We start from the raw sequence: 16728 nt of genomic DNA, 5'->3' as shown, positions 1-16728 counted from the left end.
CAAGAAATAGGATAGTTTGGTGGCATAGAAGTGACCTTCCCAATTGGGTGAGATTTTAAGGAGAGGTAAATAACCTGCTTAAGTGGAGGTCACCAAACTCGTGCCAAAACAAAACATGGGGGCTGTCTGCTGGCCATCTCACTTGGCTAAAGGCTGACACCAGGTCCCCCAGAAGCCAGGAACTAACCCAGGAAAACAGATGCTTTGACCTTAATCCTGAACAACATGTAGGACTTGGTCAGTTACCAGAACAGGAACGTTAGGAAAACGTGGTCATCACATCCTTGCACTGAGGAGCTAGGGAAACAGAAGCAATGGGAAGAGGTTGCCGAGATAGATTTTAGCTCACAATAAGGAGGAGTTGTCTCATAAGCAGAGGAGTTCAATAGGTCTCCTCGGGAGCTGCAAGTGCTTGTCAGTGGTATTCTCAGAGCATCTGCCTGTCATGTCCAGTTCATCTGATGTTTAAGGATGGGACAGTTGAACAAAATAAAGTTTTAAAAGTTTTTCTGAACCTGAAATGCTATGATACCTCAAAATCTTACCCCACCTCTTCTACTCACTAGCTCTGTGACCTGGAACAAGTCACCTAACCTGCTAGATCTGTTGTTTCCTTGTCTGTTAAATAAGGAAGGTGACCTAGGGAAACTCTGAAGCCTTTTCGACCTCTTAAAAATTAATTGTAGTTGCTGAAGTATTCACTACAAGCATTATTAAAATAAATGTATGATGATTTCCCTTGTGATGGTCCCAGCCCTGGGCTGGGTCCAAGGAAAAATAGAGGTGAGTGACAACAGCCATTCTAGGTAGCATGAATCTTAATTATGGGGTGTCTCCCCCCCATGGGCTGTTCAGGCCTTTGGCTGTGTAGGAGGACAGACTCGAGAGGAAACACAGCTTTTCCATCAAACTTTGCCTCTTCTCAGGTTCTTCTCAGGTCCACACATAGCAATGATCTCCATAATTTCATTTGCCAGATAACTGGCAGGGAATCATCTGGAATTTTTCTTTTACATACCATATACAACTGACAAAAATCAAGAACAATCATCCCAGTGGCATTTTGACATCCAAACCATGTGTTTTTCATTTTGATGCCTCATCTGCTCTACCACATGGCAACAAGGAACCCACATTGTCAGACCAAGTGAGAAATCTGAAGAAATGGACAAAAGGAATTGTTGTGATGGCAGATTCTCCATCTTATTAACCAACTTCCTGCATTTCAAAAGGCTGATTTTCTTTCTGTTAGTTCATTAAGGTGTCCTACTTGGGATTTCTTTTCCTCTAAGTATCATTTATGGTTTCAGAGTTTAAAGGTGAATAAAACTAGGGGAGCGAAGCTGCTGCCTGTGGTGCTCTGGATTGTTTTCATGTTCTGCTCACATGTGCTGTGTGCTGAATTTCACAGTGTGTGTGTGTGTGTGTGTGTGTGTGTGTGTGTGTGTGTTTGTGTTCCTTTCTTCCCATTTCTATTGCATAATCTCAGGTCTCTGAATCTAAATCTTCCTGCAAAACTTCAAACTCGACGGGGGTGAGTTTGCCGGATCTCCTTTGCTGAGAGTCTCAAGCCACTGCCATAAAGCTTTCTGTGTGCCCGTCTGACACGGTTTGCTATCCTCATCACCCGAAATATTTTGGTTGAGAGGCAAGAGGAGCAAGTTCTTAGAGAAGAAAACAAAAGCTGCAGATGTAGGGATGGATGGATACACGGAAATGTATTTCTCTGCAATTCAAGATGGATGATATTCCCTGAGTTAGAAGTCAGGTAGGATGGACAGTATACGTGACGTACTTGGAAAGCATAAAACTAGACCATGACCCGATCCTAACAGCTCATTTATCCTTGTCTCTCAACACTCAGCTCAGATGTCGCCTCCTGGGTAAGCCTTCCCTGACCTCCCAGGTGGGGTTAAGTACTGCCTCTTCTGATCCCCCTCACTTCCATACTCCTACCTCTGGTCAAGGTCTTCAGGGAATGTTTCTTCTCTAATGGCCGGACTGGCTGCTCCTCTTCTGAAACCATCAGCTTCTGGGACTCTTTTCCTTCTATTTTTCTACTTATCAGCTTAGTTCCTGGCATATCATAATTGCATATATGTTTGCACAAACTAAATTCGTTTTTTTTTTAAGTTTATTTTGAGAGAGAGCACACAGGAGCAGATGGGGGAAAGAGAGAGAGAGGGAGGGAAGAAGGGAGGGAGGGAGAGCATCCCAAGCAGACTCCATGCTGTCAACACGAAGCCCCACGTGGGGCTCAAATTCACCAACTGTGAAACCGTGACCTGAGCCAAAACCAATGGTCAGATGCTTAATTGACTGAGCCACCCAGGCGCCCCTATATATGCACATATTTGTGTATATGTATATAGAATACTGTTAAAGCTTGATTTTGACAGAGGTCTTAATGTATTTGGGCTCTTTTGGTTGTCTGACACAAAGGCATTCCCTCTTAGAATAATGTTCTAAATGCATAAAATATGTAGGATTACAGAGGAAACCATTATTACTGAAACAGTATCAATAGATAAAAACAGATCTATGATTTAGGAACACACATGCCTTTATTAAGTTATTAACAAGACTCAGCAGTGGATTTATTGTTATTCCAGAACATGGATAAGCGTAAGTGGTACATTAGACATCTATCTCAGCTGTAATAGGATATGAAAGTATCACATTTCCACTGGTATCAAGGGCATAGGGCCTACATCCAGCTATCTTTTTCTAATGTAAATATCTTGTTCAATAGCTTTATTTGGTTAAAAAGACAAGTCAGGGGCTGCTAAGCTATCTGGGCTTTTGCCTTCCATCATAACTGAAGAAAAAGCTGAATCAGATAGAGGCTGGGTATATTGGGATGCGATTTTTCCTCATTTACATTCCTTGATACCCTCAATTCTATCCACAGATCCCTGGTTAAAAACCTCTCCTCCATCCGCTAGCAAGATTTAAAAAATTCCCTTGACTTCCTCTACAATAAGCCCACAAATGCTGACACCTGCCCACATTGGGGCCAGATCCCCCTTAAGAAGGACACTGGCTGGCATCAGTGCCAGGGTTGGGTAGGAAGCACAGGAATGTCTCAGCAGGTGGGTGGCTCTCTTCCAGGATGAGGGCAGGGCTGGGCTCCTCTCTCCCTCCACTTCTTCTAGCCAATGGATTAGCCAGGCCAGTCACCTTGGTAGTCAGCCGCATGAATCAGTACCTGGACATGTCACTTAGTCATAAAGCCCAAATAGATGCCGTCTTCTTAAGGGCAGGTTATGGGGTGTTAGTCAGCCAAGAGACCTTTCTCTGTGCTCCTGTCCTTTGGTGCCCCTGCCATCAACACCACTAAGGACAGAGCCTGGGGTGTTGGGCTGTATCTGAGGACATAGGCTGAGCACCGACGATCTGTCTTCTTCCATGTCTGCAAGGCAGCTGAAGGGGCTGCTCGTTACCAGTAGCATCTGAGAGCTGCCAGTATGCCCCTTGCCTCAGACTTCTCATCACTAAACTGCCTGTTTAAAATGCAGTAACTGGGAGAATTATCATACTCGTTGTACTGTTGCACTGTAGACATGACTGGGGTTGGTTGTGGCTCAAATGTGCAGTGCTGGGAAATATGAGGGTGGGTAGCAAAGGAGAAGAGGTAGGTGTGTGTGTATACACCTGAGCGCTACAGATGGTCATGGAACACACAGAATCCTAGGACATTGACATTATTTGGCCTTTATCCTACCTTTATGAGAAATGCATTTGAGCAGACTCAAGTTTATGTGGCAGGGACCAAAACTTGTTTTATTCATTGTCTTTTATTCAGCGCTCAGCATGGTGCTTGGCACATGACAGAAGCTAAATAAATATTTGCTAAATGAAGAAATGACTGACCATTACCCTGATTTATAAGCAAGACATCCGAGGCTTGGTGAGAGGAAGTCCCTGTGTAAGATCACACGGCTGGTGTCAATGACTGGTCTCAAGCAAGGGGAGGGCTCCTTTTTAGAAGTGGAGCAACAGATACCCAAAGCAAATTGTTGCCATTGTCACGATTTTGCATATGATGCTGCCTGAGTATATTTATGGCTAAGTCTAAGTTTAGCTACAAAGAGAAGGTCCCGCAATCTGATATCTTGGAAGCCACATGTGACATGACGTAGGTAAGCTGAACTTGGTTTAACTACCTATGGGATTTCTGTGCTGTACTGATGAGAGGGGATACCAGTAATGGCAAGAGGAAATATTTTTTGAGCACTTACTAGGCATCCAGGCACTTTTCGTGCTTTATCTCGTTAACTATTGTTTACATGTAGAACTATTGTTAACTCGCTTTCTCAAATGGGGAACCAGAGGTCCAGAGAGGAAAAGCAACTTGGCAGAGATTACAGACCTAGCAAATGGCAGAACCATGAGTCACATCTAGATCTCCATACTTGCAAAGGCTGTGTGTTTAACCGCTTCTCAGTTGGCCTCTAAATCATGTGGCTAAAGCTAAATTCATAGCCAAAACGTTCACTTGACCTTCTGAAGTTTGAGGGTATGAAGTTGATGTGAAATTAGAGTCCTCTGGGCATGGAAGTGACAGAATAGAGAAGATCCCCTTTTCTCCTGCATTCATAAAAGATGCTGTGAATCAGTGCATCTTTTGGTTATGTCTCAGGTAAATCTTGGACATGTTATTTCTCCCCTGTGTCCCAACTGCCACACAAAGGATCCCTAGATTCTGCTCAGCTCTTTTAAATGATTCGTTTGCATTTTTCTCCAAAGATTAATTTGATAAAGAACCTAATGTTTTAAAACACAAGGAGAAAAAAAATCCATAAACATATCATGTGGATTTGAAACAGCCGCCATGGGCTGGACCCCAGTACTCTTTTGTTCTTCCAGAGAGTGACGTGCCAAATGGAGCCTTTGCTTTTCGCCCCCCTCAGCAATCTTATTTCCTTTTAAAGCATGTCCTGGTGGGGGCTTGGCTGTGTTTTGCTTGGTCCTGATTCACGTGTTATTGGGTAGACCATGAGTCAGGCTGACCAGGCATGTAGAGATACACATTCCAGAGGTCAAGCTTATCCCCAGGCTAGAATTTCCTGGAAGCTCTGGGACTGGGATCTCTAGGATTTATTTTTATTTTTATTTTTATTTTTTTGGCCAAGGGTCACTGCTTCTTCAGTAATTTCAGGATATTATTGTATGCTTCCTTAGATTGTCTCCCTACTAGCCCCCTCCCTTGAGAGTTATACCAGACTTCTAGAAAACCAGGAACCAGGAGAAATCTAGAAAGCCCTTGTTCTATATCTGGAAATGGCTTTGACTTGATGTGGGTGACAGTATAGTGACCAAGAGATACCAGAGAGGGACAAATGCCTGGTAACATTTGGTAAATGCTGAGTAATTCCTGAATCAGACTAGTAAGGTGTAGAGGGACTTTGATCTCTGAGTGGAGCTCTCGCTGATAATCACAGCTCCCCTCCACCAGACTGCTACTTCTGAGGAAAGCCTTCTTATTTTTTTCTTAGAGTGGAAAGAGGTTAAGGTTTGGGACCAGAGAAGACTGGGTTTGAGTTTGTAACCTGCCACCATATAATCACTTAATCTTAATTTACTCATGTGTAGAAAGGATATTCAAATTTTTGCATGGTAGTCTTTAAGGCTAAATGGGATGTGAGAAAATGTCAGGCACCCACATGTACTCAAGAGATGTCTTTCCCTCCTCTCTTTTGTCTTTCCTCGAATTTGCCTATGCTAGCAGAGAATGAAGGAGTCTTCCTGGAGAGTCCTTAGGGGACAGGAGTCCAAATAAATGATAAAAGATCAAACATGTCCCTTCTGAGAGAAAGTGTAAAAGGGTTTGCTTCTCATATAAAACAGCAGACAATGAGCAAAGAGTTGATCTGGAAGTTTGACAAAGCCTTGTAATTGTATTACCGTTTCTGTTTTTGTGAAACCACCATCAAATTTCCACATCAGATATTTCGGCTTAAATACCAAGTATAAGTGTTGGCCACTGAACGAATCTCAGTGCACATAATGAGACCCAACTTCTTGTTTAATGCTTTCTATAAAAGCTTTATAGAAAGCATTTCTAGAACTTCTGCAGATCCATGCCATTGATATGTATGAAGCTCCAAGAATAGGTTTAGGACACCCTAGACATTCCATGTGGAGTTAAAGAAATATCGTCATCTTGAGTGACTCCTATAGAAGTGGTTGGTGGCCCTGCACCTGGTAAGATCATGGCAGCTGCCAGCCAAATCCTCTTCCCAACAGCAAATGAAAAGGAGGGGGGTGGTACTTCCAAAGGAAGGCACTTAAAGGACAACAGCTGTCTCTTCCTTCTGGAGGTCCTGAAGAGCTGTTCCACAATTCTACTTTCAGTGGGACAAGGTTTTAGGCCTGTTTTCCATAAACATTTGCTATTTGGGAGACAGTCTGGTGTACTGGAAAGGTCAGTGGACTGGAGGGAAAAGGAAGACTGGTTCTCCTTCAAGGTCCGCTACTTCCTAGGAAAGGTGACCTGTCCAAAGTCACCTGGTAAAGAAATGCCTGCAGTTATTATCATGACTCAACCCCTGCCAGAAAACTTCTCATAATAAATATTTCAGTGGTGTTGGATGAACCCTGGGGAGATAAGAACTCCCAAGGTCTATGCTCATCATGACAGATTTCCACTTTATTATTCACACGCTATTTTGAATGTGTAAGTTGGAAAGCAAAAATGAATCTCCTTTCCAAAATCAAATTGAATACCTCTTCAGGAGACCTGCTGACTCCAGCAGGCTATAGGAGGAATTATTCCCTCACCTTTCTGTCCTTACCTTATTCTCACCAGAAGTGGCAGGCATGGGGGTGGGAAAGAAAGAGGCACACGTGAGCCTGTGTCACTGTCCCTCCTTCCTGGTCCCCCGCTTTTGCTGGACTCAGCCTATTCTTTTTCTTCCTGTCACCTTTGGCTAGTTAATGTGGAGAGAGGATCAAACCACAGGAACTTGAGAGGGAAATACCGAAGTCCTTTCCCCCCGTCCTGCTTATAGAATGGTGGATAAGCCCTGGCTAAGAGGAGGTCTTGGAGCCTAGATGGCTGAGTGTAAAGCCTGGAGATGGTCTGTGATTAAGCCTTTCCTTGCCCCCTACCACCCCAGGTGGTGGATGCACTGGTGAAAGTCCATCAGCAGCCACCAACCCCACATATTCACACAGGTCTGCACAAGATGACAAGCATCTGCAATTTACCAAGTGATGGCTTCAGCATCTGTTTTCAGAGATCCTTTAAGAAGGACTTGGATAATTTCTGTCTTTCTTTTTTAAAAAGGCTCTCTTTGGGGCCAAGTTCCTTATACACCTATGGGCATGTCTCCACTGCCTTGGCTATAAAGATCTTTAAGTGACAGCCTAGTATATTTTTAAGATTGAAGGAGCCAACGACAGTTCTTGAGGAGCTGTGTTTACATTGGATCGGCTCGCTCAGGCAACACGCCAGCAGTTTTGCACACTGCAGGAACTGGAGGTGAAAGCAGGAAGCGCTGAGGGCAGAGGAGAGGATGAAGCTGGGGGACAGGAAAGCCAGGAGGGAGGGGATGCAGACGAGGATGTGGGGAGACGCCCAGCTGAACCTGGCAATGCACTTAGAACCATCATGTAATCCTCTTCTGACATTGTGTTGAGGGGTGAAAACAGAAAAAACTGGCTCCCTTTGGAGCCAATCCACTGGAACATGTACAGTCAACAGTGAACATGCTCTTAGATCTCTTTGTTCTAGTCCTTTCTAAATTCCTGCAAGTGGCTCCTTGGCAGCCAATAGGCCTGTATTCTTGCAAAGCCTAATGGGTTTCGGCACATTTTCTCAGCAATCTCACATAAGGAGCTGGACCCCTCTGGGGCTACGTTTCCTTGTCTAAAAAGTGAAAAGAGCTCCATGTCCCTTTTCAGGCCTAAAATTCTATGACTCCAGAGTGAGATGACTGGTGATCTCTGTTCCCTGTAAGCAGATTTTGTATCTGGGGGGAGAATGAAGACAAGATCAATGTTCAACTTATCAAGACTGAGCAACTGGCTTTGGTTCAGCTGAATAAAAATTAGTTGCTCTTGAGATGAGATAGTCATAAAGAAAAGCATGTCCTTTATCCACCAAAAGACTCCTTTCAGCATTCACACACCCATCGAAATCTACCATTGCCAACCAATACTACTCCTACCACTACGCCTACTACTCCTAGCTAACTCTGAAAGCTGCCATGCTGAGCCTGTCATATACGTTATCTCATTTAATGACCATGGATACTTTGGGAGGTAGGTGCTGTGACCGTCTCTCCAATTTTCAGATAAGGACACAGACTCAGAAGTTAATTCGCTTGCCCAAGAGCACATAGCTAGTAAGTGGTAGAGTTGGGGTAGGAACCTGGATCTGGTTACAAGAACAGCAGTACCAGTATTCTTAAGTTTGCTTAATCAACAACAGAATAAATCCGCAGTAGTGGTTGATTCCACTAAAAGAAATGGCATTTGGCCTTCAAGGCCCTTTATTACCAAGGAATGTTGACTATGCTCAGGGAACTTTCTGTGCTAGGACACCTTCTCTTTCCCAGTAGAAAAAAAAAAAACACATGATGGCTCAAGAGTAGCCATTGGGAGCATTTAACTTGGCACAGATGAGAGGAGGCAGGTAACTGTTTCTAAGGTCTGCCACTAACTAGGTATGTGATCCTCAGGAGCCACTCTGTCAGATTGGTTAGACAGTCTCTAAGGCTACTCTGGGTTCTGGATTTTATGTTCTCCTGAAGACCTTTTTATGACTTTCCAGCTGCTAAGGATTCCTCGTATCCCTCTTCCCTTTGGGGGTAGGGCAGCACAGACAGTTTGTATGCCATTTTAAACCATTTCTCATTTTGTAAATGCGTCTCTTGCAGCTCCAAGAGTCTAATGAAATGGTTTCAAAATGCCTACGTGTGATTAGGCATCCTGAAGCCAAATGTTATACCCCCCGCCCCGCTGCTGCAGATTTAAAGAGTAAATATGCAATAAAAGCTTTTCAGCATGCTGTTGGTATGACAGTGTTTAATCACTATTATAAAGTTCAGCAAAGAGAAGTTCTCTCCCACTCCCTTCTTTTCCCTTGACTTTTTGAGTTGAAGACTTTGATTAATCTACATAGTGGTGACCGTCCTCATTGCCACAGTCCCAAGAGGTTAAAAAAAAAAAAGTCCACTCTTTCATCTCTACCCACCACATTCCTTCTCTAAGCCTGTAATTGGATCTAAATGGAAAATAAACCCTTTGCAGGCCAAGGAAGTTGGCACTAGAAGGTGACAAGAAGGAGAACATGTTCCACCTCTAATCCGGATAATCACACTCTCCTATGCAAAGGAAAATAAAAACAAGGCTTCCTCCAAGATGTGGCTTTGGCTTTCAGTAAGGAGGAGGGTTTCCATGTACTCTGCCTTACTTCAGACATTATCTTTCAGTCAACATGTAGTAAAACCACCCCCAAATCACCTGACTTTGTAGAGGACAGTGGGAGCTCTGCCCCTTTAGCCCTAAACTCTTTTACCTCAGCTGAATTTGGGGAGGCAGTTCAGGCACACAAATGTCCGGCTGCTACAAGTTAAAAAACATTCATGTACAAAATGTACTGTCCGTGAACACTATGGTCTTAGCTGGACGGATATTCAGTGGTTCCCCGGTAGTTTATTGAGTCCTGCTGTGTATGGTATGCTGTGCTGGAAAAGAGATGAACCAGAAAGGTTTGCCTTCAAGGAGTGTAGAAAGATGTGTAAAGAATTAAGAGCAGTCTGTGCAGGACTCACTACTAGGTAGAAATTAGCAGGTACCTTACCAAGATCTAAAGTGTTCTGAGAATTCCATAGAAGGAGAGACGACCTGATTCTCCAAATAGTCTGGCAAATGTGATGGGACACGGTACGTTCCAGAGATGCCCTGATTAAGTCTGACTTGGTGAACACATTCAGAAAGGTTTGCAGGACTCTGTGTGGGAGTCTGGGGCAGGACAGCTATGTAATGGTGCAGCAATAAATCAGATGCACGAACTCTGTGGCTCTAAGTATCTGGCTTGCATTTTTATTTTGAGTCGGACATGGGTTTGGGGTTTTTTGTTTGTTTGGTTTTGGTTTTTTGCCTCTCATTCTACTCCACAGGTAATGGCAGATGTCTAAGGAGGACTCTGCCCGCAAGAGTTTAAAAATGACCGCTTTGTGAGATTAACCCATAGTGTATCATTACTGATACAACTGCTGGGAGGGAGGCGAGGTCTATTATCCCCCAAACTGGAGACAAGGAAAATGAGGCACAGAAAAGTGACTTGGTCAAAACAGTATAGCTAAAAAGGGGCAGGGCCAGGGTTTCAGAGCCTAAGGCTTTCCTTACCCTGTGTTGCCTGCTGGAACCAATGCTCTACAACCCCGGGCTTCTGTTTCTCCACTGGCTTAGACTGTCTGTCGATCTGTTCCTTTCCAGTTCACTTGCCCTCTAAGTCTCTGACCTGTGCCCTCTCCCAACTGCATCCAGGTAAGTAGCTGGTGGGTGTTGGAGCTACAGGCACAGCTGAGGGCCTCTCCTGCAGTAATTCACCCGTGACCTTCTGGGCTCTGGGCCAGCCCTTCCTGAAAGGGAAACGTGCAGACCCTGGGGACAGAAATTAGTTCCCCTGTGCTGGCACTGCTGCCATTGCCAACATCACCAACTAAAGAAACGTGTGTGTGTGTTTGTGTGTGTGTGTGTGTGTGTGTGTGTGTGTGTGTGTGTTTGTGTGTGTGCGAAAAACACAAAATACTAGGAGGACAGACAGCCAAAAGGGAGATTCCTTGTGAGTAAATGTTACTCTCCCCCAAGCCTTCACCTCAATTCCGGGAGGTGGAAGATGGGGTGGGAGGAGGTAGGGTTTTTTTCCCCCCCTCGTTTCAGACAACAGAATTACTCTTAAAAAGAAAAAAAAAAGTTTTATTTAAATTTTAATTAGCATCACCGAAGAACTAAGATTCTTTGCAAATACTTTACACAATGGCTTTTAAGAGTAAGTTTTAGGGTGTGTGCCTATTGGCTCAAATATGTATTCCCAACTTGTTTTCTGGGAAGTCTTGGAATTTAATGAATTTCCTTCTACTTACGTCTGGGGAAGTCTCCGCGAAACCTGGGAGAGGGGCACAAGGAAAAGGTAGAATGTGGGTTAAGTACAGACAGATAGCAGCTCACCTTCTGAACTCCTGGGTTGAGGTCCTTAGCCACCTTTGCCATCTTCTGTGGTGCAGGAACAGCGCCTGGCTTCTCCGCAGAGGCGCTAGGGCGCGCAGCGGGGGCAGCGCTGGCTGAATGGCCAGGTTCGCGGGCCCAGGGGGAGCTCTGCGCTCAGCCCGGCGCCGCGAGGTCCTTTAATTGGAGAGCGGGACTCCCTCTAAAACCGCGCCAGCCAATCCTCGCCAGCGCTCGCGCTCGGCCAGCCAATCGCAGCGCGCGGCTCAACCCCCTCCCTCTGGGCGGCCAGGGCCGCGCTGGGCGGCTGCTGCGGCGCGAGCGCTGCCCTGACGTCAGTGCGGCCGCGGCCCCTGCCCGTCCGGGCGGCTCTCATCAGTCCCTCGAGTGAGCTGCAGGAATCCGTCCCCACGCCCTTCTCCTTTAAAGGACAACGGGCAGAGGGTGGGGCGGGCTGCTGGGCCCCGCGATCCATTCAGGTCAGAGGGGAGAGTGATCAAACTGGTAGGCCGAGGTATTTTTAGTGAGTTGGGTCCAAAAATAAATGCTGAGCGTGTTCCCCTTCCCACCCTTTCTGCCTTGTTCTGGAGGGCGGGCGGGAGGGGGGTGTTGCGGGGCGAGGCGGGGGAGGCAGGTGGTATTCAGTCTCACCGACTGGGCCTGCTAACTTTCCCAAACCCGGGCAAGTCCTCCCTCCAGTGAGCAGACAAGAGGTGAGAGTCCAGCGGAGTTAAGTTTTTGTTGTTGTTGTTGTTTTTTTGTTTTTAAATGGAGGTTTCTAAATTATATGAATCTGCCTTCCATAAGTTGTGTTAGAGTACACCCTCCCAATTCAGCGACGAGGAGAATACAATTCTGATTTTAAATAAGCGCTGAGATGCACATTTTCTTTCTAGTTTCGTGAGTACTTAAGGTGTTCTTGTTGCCGTGATGATAATGACGGTGATTTTCACTCGCATTTGGTACATGAGGACACAGGATCAGAGAGGATAACTGGTCCAAAGTTGAACTCTTCAGCAAGGCTTTAAACTCTGAGTTAGTGAGAGTGAGCGCTTACCTGGGAAGAAGGGGCATGGGATTATAGCAAGCCATAAACCAGGAAATTCTAGTTAAACTCAGAAAATTGGGTTATGGAGATCTGGACCAGCAAGCTTCCCTCTGTGGATTTCTCACATCCCTGGGGCAAAGTGTCTGGCCATGTCTAGCATAACAGGTCCTGTAAGACATTATCAGCCAGGTCTTCCCTCGCAGTGCCGTGCTGTGTGCCTATAACTCCACATCTTTATTAAGCGGGTTCTACAAACCTGGGGTCCTGGGGGCATTTTCCCTGCCCGGACAGAGGACTAAACCCCAACCCCTTTTTACCCTGGGGAGAATACTGCTGTTTCGTGAGGTTTTCGGTCCTGTAACTCACTGCCAGAAATGAGTACCCTCTTCTACCAGGACTCAGGTGGGCTAAACATAAACCAGGTTGCAGGGAGACTGAAAGGGTGGGGGGGAGTGGTCTTAAAGTACTTTATGTGACTTATTTGGGAGGATGGGGGAGCTGCAGGTCACATTCTAGGGCTTCCTCTCTTATTGGAGATACTTTCCTTCTTAAAACCTCCTCCAGTTTGGTTGTTAACATATCATCATCATCCCCAGCAATCCCAAATCTTAACCAATGATCCCAAATTATGATTCCTTTTTTACATTCCTGGAAAAGGCTGGCTTTCTGTTCGTGATTCCCCATTTTCCTCCTTCGTGGATCTGCTGGAATTGATGTTTGTCTTGCTTGCTCCCAGCTGTAGTCCCAACACCTAGCATGTGACAGACACTTGGAACACATGTGTTGAATGAATGCAGGTTGGGTTCTGTCTTTTAATCAGCTTTGAGCAGGCAGGCAGGGCTAGGAAGAAACGGTGCAGTGCTACACCTGGTTTAGTTTGTCCAAACTTCCAAGGTGGGCTGCACAGTAAACCCGTGTATAAATAAACGGTGGCCAACAGAAGACTGGCCTGAAAGAGTTTCCATGTGAATAGCCCATTCAGTAGCAAATCCTAGGAACAAAAGTGCTGAACTGGGATGTCATGCCAGAAGCCTTTGTATTTCAGAGTTACAGGAACAGAAGCCAGGAGAATAACAAAGACAGGCTTTATCCCTCGCAAACTGGGCAGAAGCCTTCTCAGTGAAGTCATTTCTCACTCCTTTCTCAGCCACCCTTTTGCCCCATCTTGAGAAATTATTGTTTCATGGAATAATTCTAATTGTATTAACTTTAACACTGTATAGCTCCAAACACATGACCCTCTTCCTCTCCATATTTTTACCCTTGGCCCCAGTGTCATTTAAGGAGGCAGATATTGTGGCTCTTGTGAGAATCAGGAGCTACTGCTTGTGGTGGCTCAGTCTCTTTTTTCTGGAAAATAACCTGTTGTGGGCAGAAAGGCACCCCCCCCCCAGTCCCTGCTTAGTACTTATTCTGTCCCCAGCTAAAGATGCTGACTTTGACTCTTCAAACCCTTCTCTTGAGCCAAATGTTCCAGGGGACCTATAGTTCAGAGTCTTGGCTGGATAGCTGGACAGACTTATATTTTTGGACTGTTCTGGAAAAAGGAGGAAATGTGACCATTACACCTCAGCTTCACTCTAGCTCTGAGATCCTTTTGCTTCTGTTTGGAAGAAAGTGGACTGTCATTTCTAGGTAGGAACAGTGAGAGATCTGATTTTCCCAATGCTCATTGCTTTGTGGTGCTAGGGCTTATCAGAAGCTTCATTCATCCTTCAAGCAATTTGGGGGCACCTGCCTTAGCCAAGCTCTGTGCTGGGTACTGGGGACACCCCAGGTGCATAACCTAATCCTTCCCTTTCAAGAATGTTTTGGTGTCATAAACATCATTGGACCTCTCCAGCTGACAAAGTTCTTCTCTTACTTGAACTTCAAGACAATCACAGAATACTTCTAATTATTCCATAATAATTCTAATTATTTTTCTGGGAGAAAAATGGAGATATTGGACAGTCAAGCTCTATCCAGGGTCACATAGCCAGTAAGTGGCAGAGCTAAAATTTGAACTCAGGATTTCTAACTCCAAACTGTGTCCTTTCAACTGTACTGCTCTACCTCTCAAATGAATCTTAAGGATTGATTATGGGGAAAAAGTTAAGCACTTGAAAATGGTGTTGTTGTTATTGTCATTACCAATGGGTTTGTCCTAACTGGGATTTTTCACTCTGTCTCCTGCCTTTTTCATTGTTCACTCATTCATTCATTCAACAAACATTGAACTGAGAACTACAATGGGTTAGGAGGCCCTGAGCTGAGATATGGCACACCATGAATAAGACAGAAAAGGTTCCTGCCCTCACACAGCTTCTATTCTAGTGGAGGGAGACAGGCATTAATCAGGTGAACAGATAATTAGATAAGGTAATTGAGGATGGCAGTGATTGCCTTGGAGAAAGTACATGGAAAAGACATTCACTGGATATGTGGTCCTTTCACGTCAGATGGTCCAGGAAGGCCTGACTGAAGGGATCATGTGAGCTAAGACCTGAAGAAGGAGAATGAGTCAGCTGTGAGTAGAGTCTCCATGGAAAGAACATTTCAGAAGGATGGAGTCATAAGTGAAAAGACTCTAAGGGGGGTACAGGTTTTCTGTGTCTGAGAGATCATAAGGTTGCTGTGGTTGGAGGGCAGTGAGGGACAGGGAGAATACATCAGGGGACCTGAGAGGTATTTGGTAACTGGATCACATTGGACCTTGCTACGGAGGCTAAATTCTTTTCTGGGAAGAGTGGGAAATTATAGGTCAGTGCTTTCCATGTGAGACATAATGTGTGTCAACTAAGTCATTTAAACATTTCTAGTAGCCACATGAAAAAAAGGTAAAAGGAAATGGGTGAACTATTTATAACATGTTTTAGTTAACCCAGTATATCCAGAAGGTTGTCATTTCTACCTGTGATTGATATACGGTATTACTGAGATATTTTACATTCTTTTTTTGGTACTGTGTCTTTGAAATCTGGTGTGTGTTTTATACTTGCAGTACACCTGTGTTGAGATTAACCACACTACAAATGCTTAGTAGTCACTTGTGGGCAGTGGCTACCATATTGAACAGAGCAGTTACAGAGTTTTAAGCAAGGGCAGGGAATGACAGTATCTGATTTACTATTTAATTTACAGCAAGGATGCCCAAAAGGTACTAACAGAGACCTAGCTTGTTATCAGGTGGAAAGACCAAGGGTCTGAAAACCAATAACTACATGTCTGGTCTACTCTGTTTCAACTCTACTCTACTTACACTGGGAAGGGCAAGTGATTTAGCCAAAGTCACAAAGGTAGAAAGAAGCCAAGCAAACCTTGAATACAGATCTTTTGGCTTCATGCCAGACACTTTAGGAACTTGCCAATAATTAATGCCTCACAATGATGATGTTTTTATTGTTACATTGTAGCAGGTGTGGCTCAGTTGTTTTAGTATGCAAACATGAGTGATGGCTTCTATTTGGTTATGAGTTTTTAGACCTATTGTGTTCATTAAAACACCCAGCACCCAAGAATAGGTATATATAAATAATCCATGAGTCACCTGATATATTTTGATGTGCAGTAATTGATTGATACAAATAATCCCTGAACCATCTGATATATTTTAATATATTAATATTAATTGATACAAATATACCATGAACCACTTACACGTCTTAATTTGTATCAACTTGGACCATCATTTATACCAAGTATATATGACTTGTTCACAACTTAAATATTTTGGTTTATTTCCTGCCATTCTTACAGTGACTTTAATTTTAGAATAACTATCTAATTTTTTCCAGATTTTTGGATGGATTCCTAGATCAGGAAAGGCTTTGTCTATAAGGTCAAAACATCTGGATAAAAACAAAACATGGTTTTTGGACCCAAGCATTCTCCTGCTTTGTAGCCTAACTTTGACTGGGACTCTGAAGGACCCAAGGAGAATCTATCCATTGTGAAGGAGCACTGGATCAGGAGTCCAGAGCCCTACATTTTGATCCTAGCTCTCCTAAAATGATATGGCTGGCCATCATCGCTAAGGCCACTTGTGACTCAAATGTGTTATTTACTAGGAGGCAGCGATAAATTTGCTCTGAATATCAGATACATATCCCACTTGATGGTGCAATGGAGCCCTTCCCTTTATTTGCCAGGTCAGTGAGAGAGTGTGAAGAGCCAGGATTTAGACCCAGAAAATCTCTGCATGTGTTTTAGCTCTGTCACAGGGATGGGTGCAGGCATACGGACAATGTATTTGCCTATTTGCTGGTAAGAGAATGGAGCCCCGCTGGGTTATTTAAGCTGCTTAAAGCCTCATAGCTAGTTAGGATCCAAACCCGACTGGGATCACTCACAAGATGTCTGGCTTTACAGTAAGGGCTTAGCTTGGACTAAGACAGGGAGAATGGGCTCCTCACCTTTCAGGGTTGTAATGGGTATTTTTTGTGTTTTCTTCCATATCCACTCTTTGCTCTGTACCTGGAGACTCATATGGGTCTCCACTCTCGGGCCCCTTTGCTGTC

General features: G+C 44.5%; 1 protein-coding gene across 1 annotated transcript in view; it reads right to left on the bottom strand.

The window, feature by feature from the left end:
- Window positions 1-11329, bottom strand: part of LMCD1 (LIM and cysteine rich domains 1) — a 57880-nt gene extending 46551 nt beyond the window's left edge. Inside the window, exon 1 of the mRNA XM_030307294.1 lies at window positions 11185-11329. Within this exon, the coding sequence (XP_030163154.1) occupies window positions 11185-11226 (42 nt within the window). The 5' untranslated portion in view covers window positions 11227-11329. The remainder of the gene's footprint in view (window positions 1-11184) is intronic.
- Window positions 11330-16728: the final 5399 nt, after the last annotated feature.

This window comes from Lynx canadensis, chromosome A2 (genome assembly GCF_007474595.2).
Source record: "Lynx canadensis isolate LIC74 chromosome A2, mLynCan4.pri.v2, whole genome shotgun sequence".
Taxonomy (NCBI): domain Eukaryota; kingdom Metazoa; phylum Chordata; class Mammalia; order Carnivora; family Felidae; genus Lynx; species Lynx canadensis.
This window is presented reverse-complemented; position numbering and strand designations above follow the sequence as displayed.